Consider the following 15968-nt stretch of genomic DNA (forward strand, 5'->3'; position numbering starts at 1 on the left):
CATCAAATTCACTTAAACTGCAGGATAAACTGATTACATTTTGATGGTTCTGGTATGATATTAATTGCATCATAATTTCACACATATCTAATGGGATGAAAAGATGTAGTGATGACATTTTACGGTCGGGCTCATAAATTGTTGGACACTGACACAGTTTTCAGCATTTGGGCTCTGTACACCACCACAGTGGATTTGAAATGAAACTATCAAGATGTGCATTAAGTGCAGAGCTTCAGCTTTAATCTGAGGGTATTTACATCCAAATCAGGTGAACGGTGCAGGAATTACAACACATTTTATATGTGCCCTCCATCTTTTTAAGGGACCAGAAGTAATTGGACAAACTAACAATCATAAATCAAATTGTCAGTTTAAATACACTGCCTGGCCAAAAAAAAAAAAAAAGTCACACTAATATTTCATTTGACAACCTTTCGCTCTGAGAACAAGACACATTTAGTGTGCCATCGTTTCGATAAGCTTCTGCAATGTCACAGCATTTATTTCTGTCCAGAGTTGCATTAATTTTCTACCAAGATCCTATATTGATGATGGGAGAGTCGGACTGCTGTGCAAAGTCTTCTCCAGAACATCTTAAAGATTCTCAATGGGGCTGAGGTCTGGACTCTGTGGAGGTCAATCCATGTGTGAAAATGACGTCTCATGCTCCCTGATCCACTCATTCTCAATGTGAGCCAAATGAATTCTGGCATCGTCATCTTGGAATATGACCATGCCATCAGGGTAGAAAATCTACACTGATTAAAGACCTGGTCATTCAGTATCTTCAGGTATCAGCTGACCTCATTGTTTTGGAACATAATGTTGCTGAACCTGACCCCCACCGGCTGGTAGGTACCAGACATGATGAGGGCATCACTTCATCCACCCCTCTTCTTACCCTGATGCCCCCATCTCTTTGGAGCAGGGTAAATCTGGACTCATCAGACCACATGAAGAGCACATTTGTTCCTCTAAGATGATGGTTCTTTACTATCCTTTAGGTTTTAATGATGCGTCGGACGGTTCTTAATCTGATTTTCGTCATTTCATCTTCTTAGTTGTTTTCTTTACTTGATGCACACCAATAATTTGACCCTTCTGAGACAGATTAACATCCTTTCCATGACCACAGGATTTGTCATCCAACATGGTTGTTTAAGAAATGAGAAGCTCCTAAAGTTAAAGTTTATTAAAGTTTATTAATGGAATGCCCCTTGAGATGTAGCATCTCGTTTTCAAAGGGGTCCATAAACACATACATATATAAACACAATTACAATGACATACGTAAGTGTACACATTTACACATAAACACACACACATAAACACACACACACACACACACAGGACAGACATGCTCCTTTGTTCCCTCACCCCCAATCCTCAATGAATTCTAAAATAGGTGCCACCAACTCGGTGCCAATGAGGCCAGATAGCCTTTTAGAAATGTGTTTGTTTGTTTCTTTGTCTGTCTTGCTCTTTTTTTCTTCTCCCCTTCTCTTCTCCTCCCTCTTTCCCTCTTTCCTTTCTTTCTCCTCTTCCCCCTTCACTCCTCACTGCATCAGCTAGAGATAAATAAGTGTTCATCACTGCAGTAATTATCGAATGGAAGGCTCCTATCTATTTGCTTAGTTAAATCCAGGTGGCAACATTTTTTAATTTTTAGGCCAGGCAGTGTATTTGGTTGCAAATCCTTTGCAGTCAGTGGCAGCCTAAAGTGTTGAACCTACAGACATCACCAGATGCTGGGTTTGGTCCCTGGAGATGCTCTGTCAGGACTCTACTGCTGATATCTTCACTACTCGATTGTTTTTGGGACATTTTGCTGTAAGAACTTCAGTGATTTTAGTTATTATCAAGACATCCATGGAAAATATTTAGATATCAGCTCTTATATTAAACTCTTATGAGCTATTTTAGTTGCTGTCATTGTATTTGTCCAAACAAATCTACCAACAGTTGTACCAGATGTTAAAATGAACAAGAAATAGAAGAAAACAGGGGTGGTCTAATCATTTGTTCCATGACTGTATACATATATGTAATTTAGTCTTTCTAAAAAAAAAACAACAACTTGTAACCAAAAAACAAGTACTGGTTCTGCAATTTTACAGTTTTGTGCTTTTTATTTTTTCACTTTCAATGAAGTTTAAGTTACACAATCTTTATATATATGCATATCTAAAAAAATAACCATGTCATGTAAAATTAAAGCTGCAAAACATAATTTAGTGTATTTTTATGTGGTAATTATATTTCCTTTATTTTAGAGCTGTAGGAAAACACAGTTTTGTCCTATTTTATTTTTTGCAGGGCATCATATTTCAAAATACAGCTCAGTTTTTGCTTTTTGTTTAACTGTTTGAATGACATTTTCACAGAAAATTTTCAAGATAAAAGACTGAAATTTGAAGATTTGATGCTGCGAACCAAAACAAAATAAATAAAAAAAACGGTAATTCCCTTATAGAAAATGCAGTCACGTACATACATGTCTATATTTAGATTTTCAGAGCAGTATTGGACATGTGAGCTCCTCCTGTCAGATTTATTAGAGATGGAGGACTCCAGTCCAGACTGACTGCTGCAGAGCTGGAGATGAACTCCGTCAGAAAACACACAGATCATGTGTTTGCTGTCTATGGTTGGTCCAGCCCAGCAGAGTGGATGCTGCTGCCTGCCCAGCCCCTCCCTGCCTCCCTCCTCCCGCCCCCTCGTCCTCCTCCCTTTTCCTCCTCCTTTTCCTCTCCGGTCCTCTCTGCAGTCCGCAGTGAAGCCAGCGGCGGCAGTCACAGCAGCGCACTGCGTCTCCAAACACCGCTCCTCCCTGCGATCTCCCCGGCAGGTGGAAAGCATCTCACACGGGATCGCGACAATGTGAGTATCAGCTCTGCTACGTTTAGTAAATATCCACAGATAGCGGGAGAGGATTTCTGATCGCCAGGAAACACCCGAGTCTTATTTTTAGCCACTTTTTCTTTGACGCGTCGTGCGGAGGTAAAGTTGCTGTTTTTGCGTCATTGTTGGTGGGCTGTGCACGCAGGGATTTCATTATATATATATATATATATATATATATATATATATATATATATATATATATATACACACACACACACATTCCTGGCTGCTGTAACACTTGTGCATAACACTGGACAGCGACTTGTAACTAATCTGATGATTGTATTTGAAAACTACATCCAACCGGTCCTGAAATAACCGTAATTAGGTAACGCTGCCTGTCCTTAATCGGGGTTTGGCGGAGGTTGAAACGGTCAGAAAAGGTAGCGATCAGGGGGATGTAATGCGCTTTATGATCCTCCTTGACCTCAAAACGCCTTTGATTTGCGAAAGACATCAGCCTGATGATGCAGCAGATCTCTCCCTCTCTCCCCCCTGTGTGGGGGAGCAGGAAGACGTGTCCCATTTCATCTCTGCAGTGCAAACAGCGGAATGCAGCAGCAGCCTGACGCACGCTCTCTAGCATCTGTCACTCACTCTTTCTCTCAGGTGTCACATTATTCTGACTAGAATTGTATCCCCTTTTCCCCAGCATGCAGTAAAAGCTTAAAATTCTGGAAGAAATGAAGAGTTCTGCTGCCAAACATTTGCCTTTATTTGTCCACGAATTCCTTTAGTGCAGAAAATGAACAATGCAGTTTGTCCTTCATCAGTTTTTTAGCTTAAGTGCATGTTTTCTTCTGTGTTCAAACTTTTAACTTCAATATAGATTATTCATTTAGCATTTCCAATCCCTTGAATCTTTATGTTTTCCTTTGTACTCACAGATAAGATAAATCTTTAATAATCCCGTAGGAAATTCTTGAATCCCAAAGGAAAGAGTTGTGCAGCGTCTGACTTGTGTCTTCTTCTTCTTCAGGGCTTTCATCTTTGTCTTGACCTTCCTGGCCCTGGTGGTCTCAGCTGAAGGTAGTGTTGGGTAAGTGGAACATGTCAGATTAATGGATTTTCATGCAACGTGGCCAAAAACACCCAAACATTGAACACAAATTTAACCGAATCTGTCACAAATTAACCTGGCAGATGCCTCATCCCAGAATGACTCGCATCTTTCTCCATCACGCTTCAATTAAGAGCATTCAATCCACTCCAACCACCACATGTAATATTATCAAACACTCACTCCAACACACTGCACATTAACGTTCTCTTCCAGCAAGCTTCCACCCTTCAAACAAGGCTCTCAAATAGATCTTTGAGCTCTGCTGTAGAGATGTTTTATTCTCCTATAGCATTAGTGGTCTGGAGAGCTAATAAAGTTACCAGACATCACTTGTGTGTGTCACATTGTGGTATCGCTGTTTGCTTGAAGGGGCTGTTGTGTCCTCTGACTGCTGGCAGGAGCATCAGGTATTCAGAACAGGGACTTGAGCCCGGTCCAAGGTCAAAGCCAAAAGCAAAGATGATTGTGGTTTTGCTGCTGGTGCACATCTTAAAAAGTCATCTAGAAGCTGAATAGTTTTCTGTTGCTTTCTTTGTTTTTTTATTGCAGCTTTTAACATTTGCACTTATTTCTAACCACACTTCCAATATGTCTGTTTGGGTACTATAGCTGCTTTGTCAGTTTTTAGACTGAATTATCTTGTTGACTTCTGGATGGATTGCTGTGGCATTTACCACAGTTGTTCATGTTGCTTACAGGCTGAATTTTAATTACTTTGGTGAGCCCGTTAATATTCCTTTAGCAACACCATCAGGTCAGTTTTTCTGTTCATTGAACTCATAAAATGTATCCCGAGGTTTTCCTGAACCTTCCTCTGCACCCAGGGTTGATATTTTTGTTGCAGAAACAGAATGAGAATGAATATAAAATTGTACAAACAGAATATCTCCTCACTGAGACGCAAAGCAGAGACAGATTCTGATTAAATACAGATTTAGTAACCTCTAGTTCATCGACAGAGGAAAAACAACACAAGTTTTGGTGACAGACATTGGTATTAATGTAAATATAGGATTAGTCACCATCTTTTTCACACTTAATAGTCTTTTCTTTCCTATTTTCTTACCTTATTTTTTCTCTCTTTTTTATTATTACACCATCCTTCATACTATGGTCAATAAAGTTCTTTCTGAGATTTCTGCTGGCAAATTGCCATTAAATTTGGTTCAGACTTCAGGATAACTCTAGCCTAGCCGTGCTAGACAACCCACGGCAACGAATTTAATTCTCTGCCAGGGTGGGTCTAGTTACCCTCCATAAGCCTTGAGGTTGGATGCTCCTAAAACTGGCTGGACCAATCAACATGAAGTGTAGAGTCAGAAGACGGGCGTAACTAAGTGACGACAGAGGCACGACGATTCTGACAGAAACAACCAGAAACAACTAGCCTAGCCGCGCTAGACAACCCACGGCAACGAATTTAATTCTCTGCCAGGGTCGACAACAAAAACGACAACAGTCATTGAGCTCCATTAGCACCGACTCTCAATAATCTTTCTGTTAACATGTCTGTAATATACTTGAGCTTCACCCATTGACTGTATAAATAAGGCTTCACCAAACTACCGCATCCTCTGATTTCCGGCGCTCTAGGAGCCTATTCGTTGCGCTGATTGGTTGTATACCTACCCAATTGCTGCAGAGTGATTTGATAGATAACCTTTTAGCCCGCCTCCCTCCCTGTAGCGTGCCTAGACCCTTGTGCCTTCAGAACATGGGTCTAGCGCGGCTAGGCTAGGATAACTCAGCAAACCTTGGCGATCTCCTGACTTTCTCCTTAGTGCCACCATGTGGTTAACAGCTTGGATTTTATTCAAATATTTCAGTAATTATTGGGAAGTCAGGTGTTTATAAAAAACAGATATTTTCTATACAAATTCATGGTATTCAGGAATAAATTGCAATGATGTTTTAGCAAATATCAGTTTGTCCAGTAGTTTTGCTTATGACCAATCTGCAAAACGGAGGACATTCTAATCCTCAGCTGTTCTTTGTGTTTAACGCTCATTAGCAAATATTATGTTAGCATGCTAAACTAAATGGGCGAACCTTATGCCTGCAGACGTCAACATGTTAGCATGCTAATGTGAGTTTCTACCACAAAGCACAGCTAGAACTGACTACAGCCTCACAGAACAGAAACTTCAAGTTACCCCTTGTTTTGTAATAGATTTTGTTCATATGATAAAAGTTTGCTTTCAGTTTATCTTAAAGGTGTTGGATTTAAATGAGGTCAGGCTTCTGCACGGCTTCTTTGTGCATGAGGGATGGTCAGATTAATAAAGCAAAGCGCCTCTCCTAAACCCAAAGTCTACAGAACCTTATTGTCTAAACTGTTGTTGCATGTGGTAACAATGTTTTCTTCAATATGAACTGAAAAATCAAATGCAAACTTTTAAAAATGTCAATTCTGAATATTCTTTCTTGTGTCACTGTTGCAGACGGAGTAGCAACACCAGCTTCTGCACAGAGTCAAAGGAGTGTCTGGAATATGAGCTGGTCTGCAAAACAGATGAGTATGAAGTGAGTGAAAACCAGCCATCAGCCAGCTCAAATACACGCATCTCCTGCTCATCAGGCTTTTATTTCTCACGCACTATCGGTACATGTGTGTTTCCGCTCAGGTGCGACACTACAGTCCGACTCGCTGGCTGTCAACAGATGCCGAAGCCTATTTCATGGGAGTGGGAGCAGCCATGGCTTTCAGGAGACTTTTCCAGTACATCACAGGAGCCAATGAAGCAGGTAGAATCAGGACAGGAGGGAGCAGCAGCAGCTTTGACGGGGGTTCTTTGCTGTGTTTATTTTAACCGTGTGCGTCTTGGGCAGGCGTCCAGATGGAGATGACCGCCCCCGTCCTGGTCAAGATCCCGGAGGAGACCAAGATGTGGGAGCCGGCTATCTACACGCTCAACTTCCCGCTGCCTGCAGCCTATCAGGACAAGCCGCCTGCACCCACCAATGACAAGGTGAGTGAAGGGGGGATGTGAAGCACCTGTATGGAGTTGGCTGACTGCCCTTTCCTGTATTGAGGTCAAATGCTGTTTAGCGCCTCAGTACTTTTGTGTAACTTAATCTGTGATTTTGCTTGAAGATCAATAGAGAGGATTGATTCCAGTGCTGCTCAGCAAAATAGAAACAGATCACGGTGGTTCAGGAAGTGCCTCTGTCCTGTCCTGCTTTTACATTTCATAACCTTTACATAAGAAGCTTCAGACACTGATAGATTAATAATGTCACTGTATAATGCTCAGTTCAGTGTCACTAGCAGGTCAGTTGACGTTTTGTGGTGATTTTTTATTTTTTTGACCATTTCTTTGATGAAGCTTTGACCCTCCTGTTGTCTTCATTTGTGGACACCAAAAACATTGTTTCCTTTTCTGACAAAAAATCCCAAAAATTCAGCAAAAAAATTCCCCAAATTTATGAAAATTTGCAAAACCTTCAGGAAGAAAATTCCAATAATTCCCTAAAAATTTCTCTTCAAAGTGATTATTTTAAAAAAAATCCCCAAAGTTGGCAAGAAAATTCTTGCAAATATTTTCAAAAAATGAGTAAAAATCTTCCAAAAAATCCTAAAAAATATCTAAAGTGATTACATACATGAAGAGTTCATTTGCAAAAACGGGTAACTCCGTTTTCAGAAAGCTCATTTTTTTATTGTTTATTTGAGATAATAATAATAATAATAATAACACTAATAATTTATTTTTTCTCTATTTTGTCATGTATTTTTCTACTGAGTCAAATCCACTCAACTTCAGTTTAATTGATACTATCTCAAGTAAACAATAAAAAGTTTTTTGAAAATTTATCAAAACGGAGTTAACCGTTTTTGCAAATGAACTCTTCATATATCAGTAAAATTTATGTTTTCTTTAAGAAGATTCACAGAAAATCAACCAAAATCCAATGAATTTCATTGGATTTTGGTTGATTTTTTTGTGTGAATATTCTTAAAGAAACATTTTTTTCACATTTCTTCTTTTCCACTGAAAAATGTTCAAAAATTTCACCAAAATGTTGAGAATGTGGACATCAAAAGTTTCCCTATGAAAACATATTTTCCCACATTTTCAAACTTTAAAACGGGTCAATTTGACCCACAGGATGACACAAGGGTTAATCGTAATAATCTAAATATATATTATGCCAAAAGGGGTGCTAGTAACAGACAGAATGCCTTGTAATGTGACATGTCTCGTTAGATCCTACACGAAATTTTCAGGTTAAAGCTCAGCAAAAGTAAGTACAAGCACATCTACATCTATTCTGCTCTGCTGAGTCCAAAACTAAGTGTGAAAAAAGTAATATTTACAAAAAAATTAATTTCACCAACTTTTGACCAAAATGTTTTGGGAATTAATCACATGATTTAACCCTAAATATCAGTGGTGGAATGTAAAATGTTCATCTTCTCAAGTACTGGACTTTAAGGAACATGTACTTTACTGTTTCCATTTTACCCCACTGTATCTCAGAGGGAAGTCGTGTCTTAAATGTTCTTAAACCTGTATCCTTTCTGGCAACCAGCAGGGGGCGACTCCTTTGGTTGCAAAAAGAAATCAGACTGTATTGTATAAACTGGATTTGTTACCTCAGAAAACATTTTCCTCATAATTTTATGTGCTCAATCACTAGTTTCAAGTCTCCTTTAACACAACATGATGTTCTTTTTGTAAATTATGGTCCTATTTTGAGAAAAGTGTACGATATAGCAGGTTGTGTTTCAGGATGTGGCGACCTTTTGATCGATACGTCGCTACCACATGGGTGCATGGTGTCCTTGAAGTGTCAGGCAGATCCACCCCTCATTCACCATGTTTCCATTGTGCCACCAAAACTAGTCTGACCCTTAGAGGTGCTCAGTCTGGAGCAGTGTTTTGGTCAGTAAGTACCACCCACATGAATGCCAGGACCCAAGGTTTCCCTGCAGAACTTTGCACTGTAATGAGATCATCAGTGTTATTAATCTCACCTGTCAGAGGTTTCAATGGATGGTGTTTGCACCGCACTTTACTTCTTGCAGTATATTCTGTAATGAAGCTTGTTGTTTGCTGATGTTGCGTCTGTGTCGACTGCACAGCTGTATTTCACCGAGATGCCGGAGATGGACGTGTACGTGAGGAGCTACGGAGGCTGGATGCTGTCGGTGACCTCCAGGCTTCACGCCCACCTGCTGACCAAAGAGCTGGAGAGAGTCCGAGCGCCCTACAATCACAGCTATCACTACGGAGTCGGCTATGACAGGTGGCACAGTCGTTTCTAACTTTCTTCTTGTTCACTGGGAATTGCTTACACATGTTCGTTTAGTTCTTTTTTTTTCTTTTTTGCTGTCGTCCATGTTTTGTACTTAGTGTGAACCAGCTGCCTGCTCTAAGGAGCCGTTAAGATCCTGATTTCAGAATCAGCTTTAATGGCCAACTACGTACACAACATACAAGGAATTTGGTTTCAACTGTTGGTGTCACCCTAGGAATATGGAAGAGAATAATAAAAGATAAAGAAACTATAGAAAAAAGGGGAACAGGGAGGGAAGAAATAGTAGTAATAAAATTAAATGTAAGTCAATATATGCAGAAATTTACAGCTAGAAAGGAATATACAGTGTCCCCCAAAATATTTGACATGATTTCGCAGGTCAGTAATTTTGGTAATTCTTCTTGAACCAACCTCAGATTTTCACAGAATGTATAGAAACAGATCAAGATTTTATATTGAATGTTTTATTTTTGTTCTGTTTTCAGGTTGAGCCATGCTGTTCACTCCCAAACAGAATATGCTTGCACACAGTCACCCAAGACTGTGCAAAATTTGGAAAAACTTCACCAACTGGCAAAACAAATTTGGACTTGGTGCCAAAAAATCTGAAGAGGAAGGCTATTTATGCAGGGCTACAGGATCTGGTAGACCATCGTCAACATCAGCATATTCCAAGACGCAAAATGACTTCTCTTTGGGAGTGAACGGCATGGCTCAACCTGTGAAAATCTGAGGTTATTTCAGCAAGAATTGCCAAAATGATTGGCCTGCGAAATGATGTCAGACTTTTTAGGACATTCTGTAGAAACACAGTAGTGCAAATGATAATTGGTGCAAAAGCAGAGATTTTACTCGTACGTTGCACAAATCTTCCATGAAGAGAGATTCTAGTGCAGTGCATGATTTATCTATACAAAAAGTTTGATCATTAAGTCAGCATAACTGTCAATATGAGCATTTTGATGCAAATCTGGATTTGTGAGTGGAAACAAATGACATCTGAGTAAAGTAACCAGATTAGAGGATTTAATGGCCTCGTGCAGACACGTAGATGTCACTCATTTCTCACCACTGTGGTCTTCTCTCTTGCTCTTGTCTTTGTGTGTGTGCAGTCCTTTGAAGCTGTTGAACAGGCACAATGAGGTGTGGTACGTAGCCGAGGGCGAGCCGGTTTGCACTGATCCACAGGAGCCGACCCCTGCACACACTCCCAGGCCGACTCCGACCGACTCACCCACAGACGCCCCGTCCGACCCCCTCCCTCACACACTCTCTGACTCACCCTCACTCGCCCCCTCAAACCAGTCCTCAAACACAACGTCCAACTCCTCTTCACAAATGCTCGCTGACTCGCCCGCCCTCCCGCCATCTAACCCTCCGCCCAGTCCTTCATCCGACCTGCCCGCTGAGGCCGCCTTCAGCCATCCCCCGACCTCCGCCCAGGCCCCTCTGGACTCGACCACCAACTCCTCCGACCCCGCCTCCGTGAGCCCGTCGTTGGAGCCGCAGGCCGACGCCGCCCAGTGGAACAGCACAGCCCAGAGCTCTGTGGACACAGCGGCCAACGGCAGCCCCAAGGTGGAGCCAGACGGCGCTCATTAGCAGCAGCCAGATGTGATTTCAGCAGCTAATCCAAGTATATTAACATGGAGTCTAAATAGAAGGCAAACACTGGAGGAGGTGTGACGGAAAGATGGGTGAGTGTGTGACATAGATGGACACGCTGTTCTCTTCCTCCTTATCTCTCTATTCCTGTGTATTACACCTCCTTGTGGCACTTAGTGGTTAAATATATGTTCTATCACAGCTTTGCACCTGCAGCACCTCCTGTATCGCCCAGTACACTCCTTCCCACGTCGTCCCTCTGAGGTTATCAAACAGCTGCATCATAGAATTAAGTAAAATGTATGTATTAGTTAGACACTTAGTATTCCATGTTATGTGTTGATTCATGAAGCTAGCAGGGCAGAAGTGGGCGTCCTTCACCGTCAGCTAACTAACTGATGGGGCGTCAATGGACATCTGTGTGTATTCGATAAATAAAATGCCGGAAATCACCACAGCAGGCCATTATATCAGAGGACACTTGTCTTAATGTGTTCTAGCCATTCTTGTCAGTGGAGTTTAAAGCTGTAATTAGTGATTCCTGAGAGTTTCTGTCCAGTTATAACTTCCTACGAGCTTCATCAGTTACTTTCGTATGTGTGGCAACATATTGGTGAATCATTATAAAATCAGTGTGCATCTTCACTGGGATCTTTGTCGCAGTCTTAAGCCTAACTAATACTAAAATTTACTAAATAATACCACAGATATTATTAGCGTTATTTCTACCATGGATAAAAACCTTTATTACTAGTATTTATGCTCAAAAGTGCCTGCAAACTCTGGCCATATGCTTTGCAAAACTTGTTTTCTTCATATTTTAGTTTTTTTTTCTGGGTTTTGTTGTGGATTTTTCTGGCCAGTTTAGTCAACCTTTGGATATTTACACAAAGAATATTAATAGCATACAGCATGCCTCGTCTAGTCAGACCTTCCCTTAACTTCTTCAGGTAAAAGTTGAGCAAAAAATAAATAAAAGCAATGAATGTTTTAGGATAATCAAATGATGAAGTCAGACCCACACAAGCTGATTCCAATCTGAGGTGTTAAAAAAATAAATAAAGAAAAATTTACAGAAACTGATTTTTCGTTTCACTAACTTAGCCCAAAATGTTTTGTGAGTTAATTACATGGCCTCACGTAAAACATCAGTGGTGGAATGTAACAAAGTACATCTACTGAGGAACTGGACTTCACTGCAAATTTAATTTACTTGCACTTTCCTTATTTGATTTGTATACTTTTCCCCTTTAAAAGATCTCACCGGTAAATGTTGTCTGTTTTTTTTAAATTACATTGTGTAATATGATGCATTGCTGTGCGCTAAACTGCGTTAATGTATTAAAATGTACTTCACCTTAAACATCTACAGCGGTTAAATGCAGCATACACATGAATACAGCAGTAATATTAGCCCAAAAAACATCCTATACAACGGTAAAACACTGACTGGAACTATTTTTTGCAAGATAAGTTCTTTCAACTTGAATGCTTCACACACATTTGTCTGATAATCCTTAAACTTTTACTCATGTAAAGTTTTGAATGTAGGTCTTTGTGGTGGAGCATTTTCATAGTTTGGTGTTAACACTTAGACTTAAGGTTCTGACTGCTTTCTTCCACCACAGTTCAGTGCTCACACAAGTACACAACAGCAAGATCCAAATACATACACACGTGGACAAAATTGTTGGTACCCCTCAGTTAAAGAAGGAAAAACCCACAATTCTCACTGAAATCACTTGAAACTCACAAAAGTAACAATAAATAAAAATTTATTGAAAATTAAATAATCAAAATCAGCCATCACTTTTGAATTGTTGATTAACATAATTATTTAAAAAAACAAACTAATGAAACAGGCCTGGACAAAAATGATGGTACCCATAACTTAATATTTTGTTGCACAACCTTTTGAGGCAATCACTGCAATTAAACGATTTCTGTATTTGTCAATGAGCGTTCTGCAGCTGTCAACAGGTATTTTGGCCCACTCCTCATGAGCAAACAGCTCCAGTTGTCTCAGGTTTGATGGGTGTCTTCTCCAAATGGCATGTTTCAGCTCCTTCCACATATGTTCAATGGGATTCAGATCTGGGCTCATAGAAGGCCACTTTAGAAAAGTCCAACGCTTTTCTCTCAGCCATTCTTGGGTGTTTTTGGCTGTGTGTTTTGGATCGTTGTCCTGTTGGAAGACCCATGACCTGCGACTGAGACCAAGCTTTCTGACACTAGGCAGCACATTTCTCTCCAGAATGCCTTGATAGTCTTCAGATTTCATCGTACCTTGCACACTTTCAAGACACCCTGTGCCAGATGCAGCAAAGCAGCCCCAAAACATTACTGAGCCTCCTCCATGTTTCACCGTAGGGACAGTGTTCTTTTCTTCGTATGCTTGGTTTTTGAGTCTATGAACATAGAGTTGATGTGCCTTACCAAAAAGCTCCAGTTTGGTCTCATCTGTCCAAAGGACATTCTCCCAGAAGCTTTGTGGCTTGTCAACATGCATTTTTGCAAATTCCAGTCTGGCTTTTTTATGAGTTTTTTTCAGCAGTGGTGTCCTCCTTGGTCGTCTCCCATGAAGTCCACTTTGGCTCAAACAACGACGAATGGTGCGATCTGACACTGATGTACCTTGGCCTTGGAGTTCACCTTTAATTTCTTTGGAGGTTGCTCTGGGCTCTTTGGATACAATTCCAACGATCCGTCTCTTCAATTTGTCATCAATTTTCCTCTTGCGGCCACGTCCAGGGAGGTTGGCTACTGTCCCGTGGGTCTTGAACTTCTGAATAATATGAGCCACTGTTGTCACAGGAACTTCAAGCTGTTTAGAGATGGTCTTATAGCCTTTACCTTTAAGATGTTTGTCTATAATTTTTTTTCGGATGTCCTGGGACAATTCTCTCCTTCGCTTTCTGTTGTCCATGTTCAGTGTGGTACACACCTTTTCACCAAACAGCAGGGTGACTACTTGTCTCCCTTTAAATAGGCAGACTGACTGATTATGAGTTTGGAAACACCTGTGATGTCAATTAAATGACACACCTGAGTTAATCATGTCACTCTGGTCAAATAGTTTTCAATCTTTTATAGAGGTACCATCATTTTTGTCCAGGCCTGTTTCATTAGTTTGTTTTTTTTAATAATTATGTTAATCAACAATTCAAAAGTAATGGCTGTTTTTGATTATTTAATTTTCAATAAATTTTTATTTATTGTTACTTTTGTGAGTTTCAAGTGATTTCAGTGAGAATTGTGGGTTTTTCCTTCTTTAACTGAGGGGTACCAACAATTTTGTCCACGTGTGTAAGCACAGACTCACCTCCTCCCTCAGCACGCTTTACCATTAAACCAGGTATCGGCATCTTTTCAATTACTTTTCTGCGTGAACTTTCCCAGTCCTCGTTCTTTTGTGCGTCTCCACAATAATCTAAATTTGCCTGTGGAGTTTTTGACCACAATGTTGAGATGAGCAGGTTTTTGCTTTCTTTGTATCTGGTGTTTTACCAGAAGATGTGCAGTCTATAAATAGGATGAGGTCAGGGGTTACATGATGCATGATATTTAAACTGAATGCAGAAAGCAGTAAGAGCTGGTGGCAGTAATGTGCTGCAGAAGGTAAAATGTGCTAAAAAAGAAGAGGACAAACGCTACAAGTTTATGTAAACGCCTCAGACAACAAAACCTTTCAAAAGGCTTACCTGGCGGTTTAAGGAGTAGGAAATAGATGCTTTCAGCCCTTAAGGATGTTGGTTGTTTCTGTGTTTGTTACCAAAGGAAATCTTACAGTACACCTTTACTCTGATGGAGAAAATAAGGCCCTAACTCCATTCTGTCCTGTGAAATTTGTCCTAAAACTTTCGTATTTATACCCAGAAACTCTGTCCACAACAATTCTTCTTGGTCTTACTTTTTTGCAGCCACGCAGCATTTTAAGTAATTGTGGTAAGGCTGCACCAAAGATCTCAAAAAAATCATGCCTGATCAAACCAATGCAATAAGAGTTATGTATGTGAATAAATACCATTCGCTGTCGATGCATCTCTGAGCTACATACTGTATGTTCTGAGGAGGGTGCAATAAAAAAAGAAAACTCTTGATGGACTCGTTCTGTTATTGACGGATTTGAGCTTCAACCAAAAGAATCATTTACTCTTTCTAATGTGCTTGCTTTGTCTGTTTTACCCTGAAGTTTAGGGTTTGAAAATTCCAGCCGTCGGGTGGTAGAATCAAAGAAAACACCAGCAGACTCCTCGAGTTCCTCTTCAGACCGGACTCTGCCCAGACTCATGAGGTGACCGTGCTGCTGGTGATGGTTCGCTCCACTTTCAGCACCTGCTTGAGGCAGCTTGTGTAAAATATCAGTGTTGTGGTTTGATCCACAAGATTAATGAGTATTGAAGGGATATGTGAAATGTAAAGGCATACGTCACTATCAGTGGTGTTCAAACGTTCACTGTAGAGGTCCCTGAATGCGGCATGGGCAGCTGCACATGTCCCACCTACAAACCAGATCCCAGTGTTGAAACTGAGCTCCTAATGATGTGTCTGACCCGTCTATGGACCTCCGCTGGACCAAAGGCTGTCTGCTGGCTGAGAATTGCTGCTTACAGGTCAGGTCTTACATTATTTCATGAATGTCCGACAGCTGTTGTCGCGTCTTATTACCACACACTCGCAGGCGGTTGATCAGATTGATTAAAATCACTACTGCACTGTATGTCTGCTAGATGTGCTCAATGTAAAGCCTGAAAGGAGTCCAAATTTTAAATTTTACGCAAGTAAGGGGGAAATTCATCATGAGTCTTGCTCACTGAAACAAAAAAAGCTGCAGTGGGAGGCTTGAATATCTGTCATTCCTGGAATTATTTTTTTTTAAGTATTCATGTCCTATAAATTCTGACACACCCTCAGCTGTACAGAAAAAGGTAGAAAGGTGATGTCGCGTTTCCTTACAATGCATCCTGAGCTAAACTCCTGAATGTCCTCCCATTTCTGCCAGCTTTTAAAAACTGGACAGAGGAACCCAAAGATAGTTTCACTTCTTTTCAGCTGTTTAAGGGTTCCTTGGTCCTAAAGTAGATGTTCAGAGATTTGTTTTGTTGTCCTGAGGCCAGTGAGAGAGCAGACT

The 15968-nt window shown here is 40.5% G+C and overlaps 1 protein-coding gene across 1 annotated transcript; it reads left to right on the plus strand.

The window, feature by feature from the left end:
- The first annotated feature begins 2738 nt into the window (after positions 1-2738).
- Positions 2739-14937, plus strand: soul5l (heme-binding protein soul5, like). Its single transcript, XM_022211068.2, has 7 exons — positions 2739-2883; positions 3887-3946; positions 6412-6493; positions 6595-6715; positions 6800-6939; positions 9057-9220; positions 10345-14937. Coding segments are annotated over exons 1-7 (1059 nt in total). The 5' UTR covers positions 2739-2881; the 3' UTR covers positions 10835-14937.
- Positions 14938-15968: the final 1031 nt, after the last annotated feature.

This window comes from Acanthochromis polyacanthus, chromosome 3 (assembly GCF_021347895.1).
Source record: "Acanthochromis polyacanthus isolate Apoly-LR-REF ecotype Palm Island chromosome 3, KAUST_Apoly_ChrSc, whole genome shotgun sequence".
NCBI classification, from domain to species: Eukaryota; Metazoa; Chordata; class Actinopteri; family Pomacentridae; genus Acanthochromis; species Acanthochromis polyacanthus.

Bases quoted from the DNA above. Each gene is read 5' to 3' on its own strand.
- soul5l (XM_022211068.2), top strand. The intron at 6,494-6,594 runs GTGAGTGAAAAC...GTTTCCGCTCAG, and splicing joins GCAAAACAGATGAGTATGAA to GTGCGACACTACAGTCCGAC. The intron at 9,221-10,344 runs GTGGCACAGTCG...GTGTGTGTGCAG, and splicing joins TACGGAGTCGGCTATGACAG to TCCTTTGAAGCTGTTGAACA.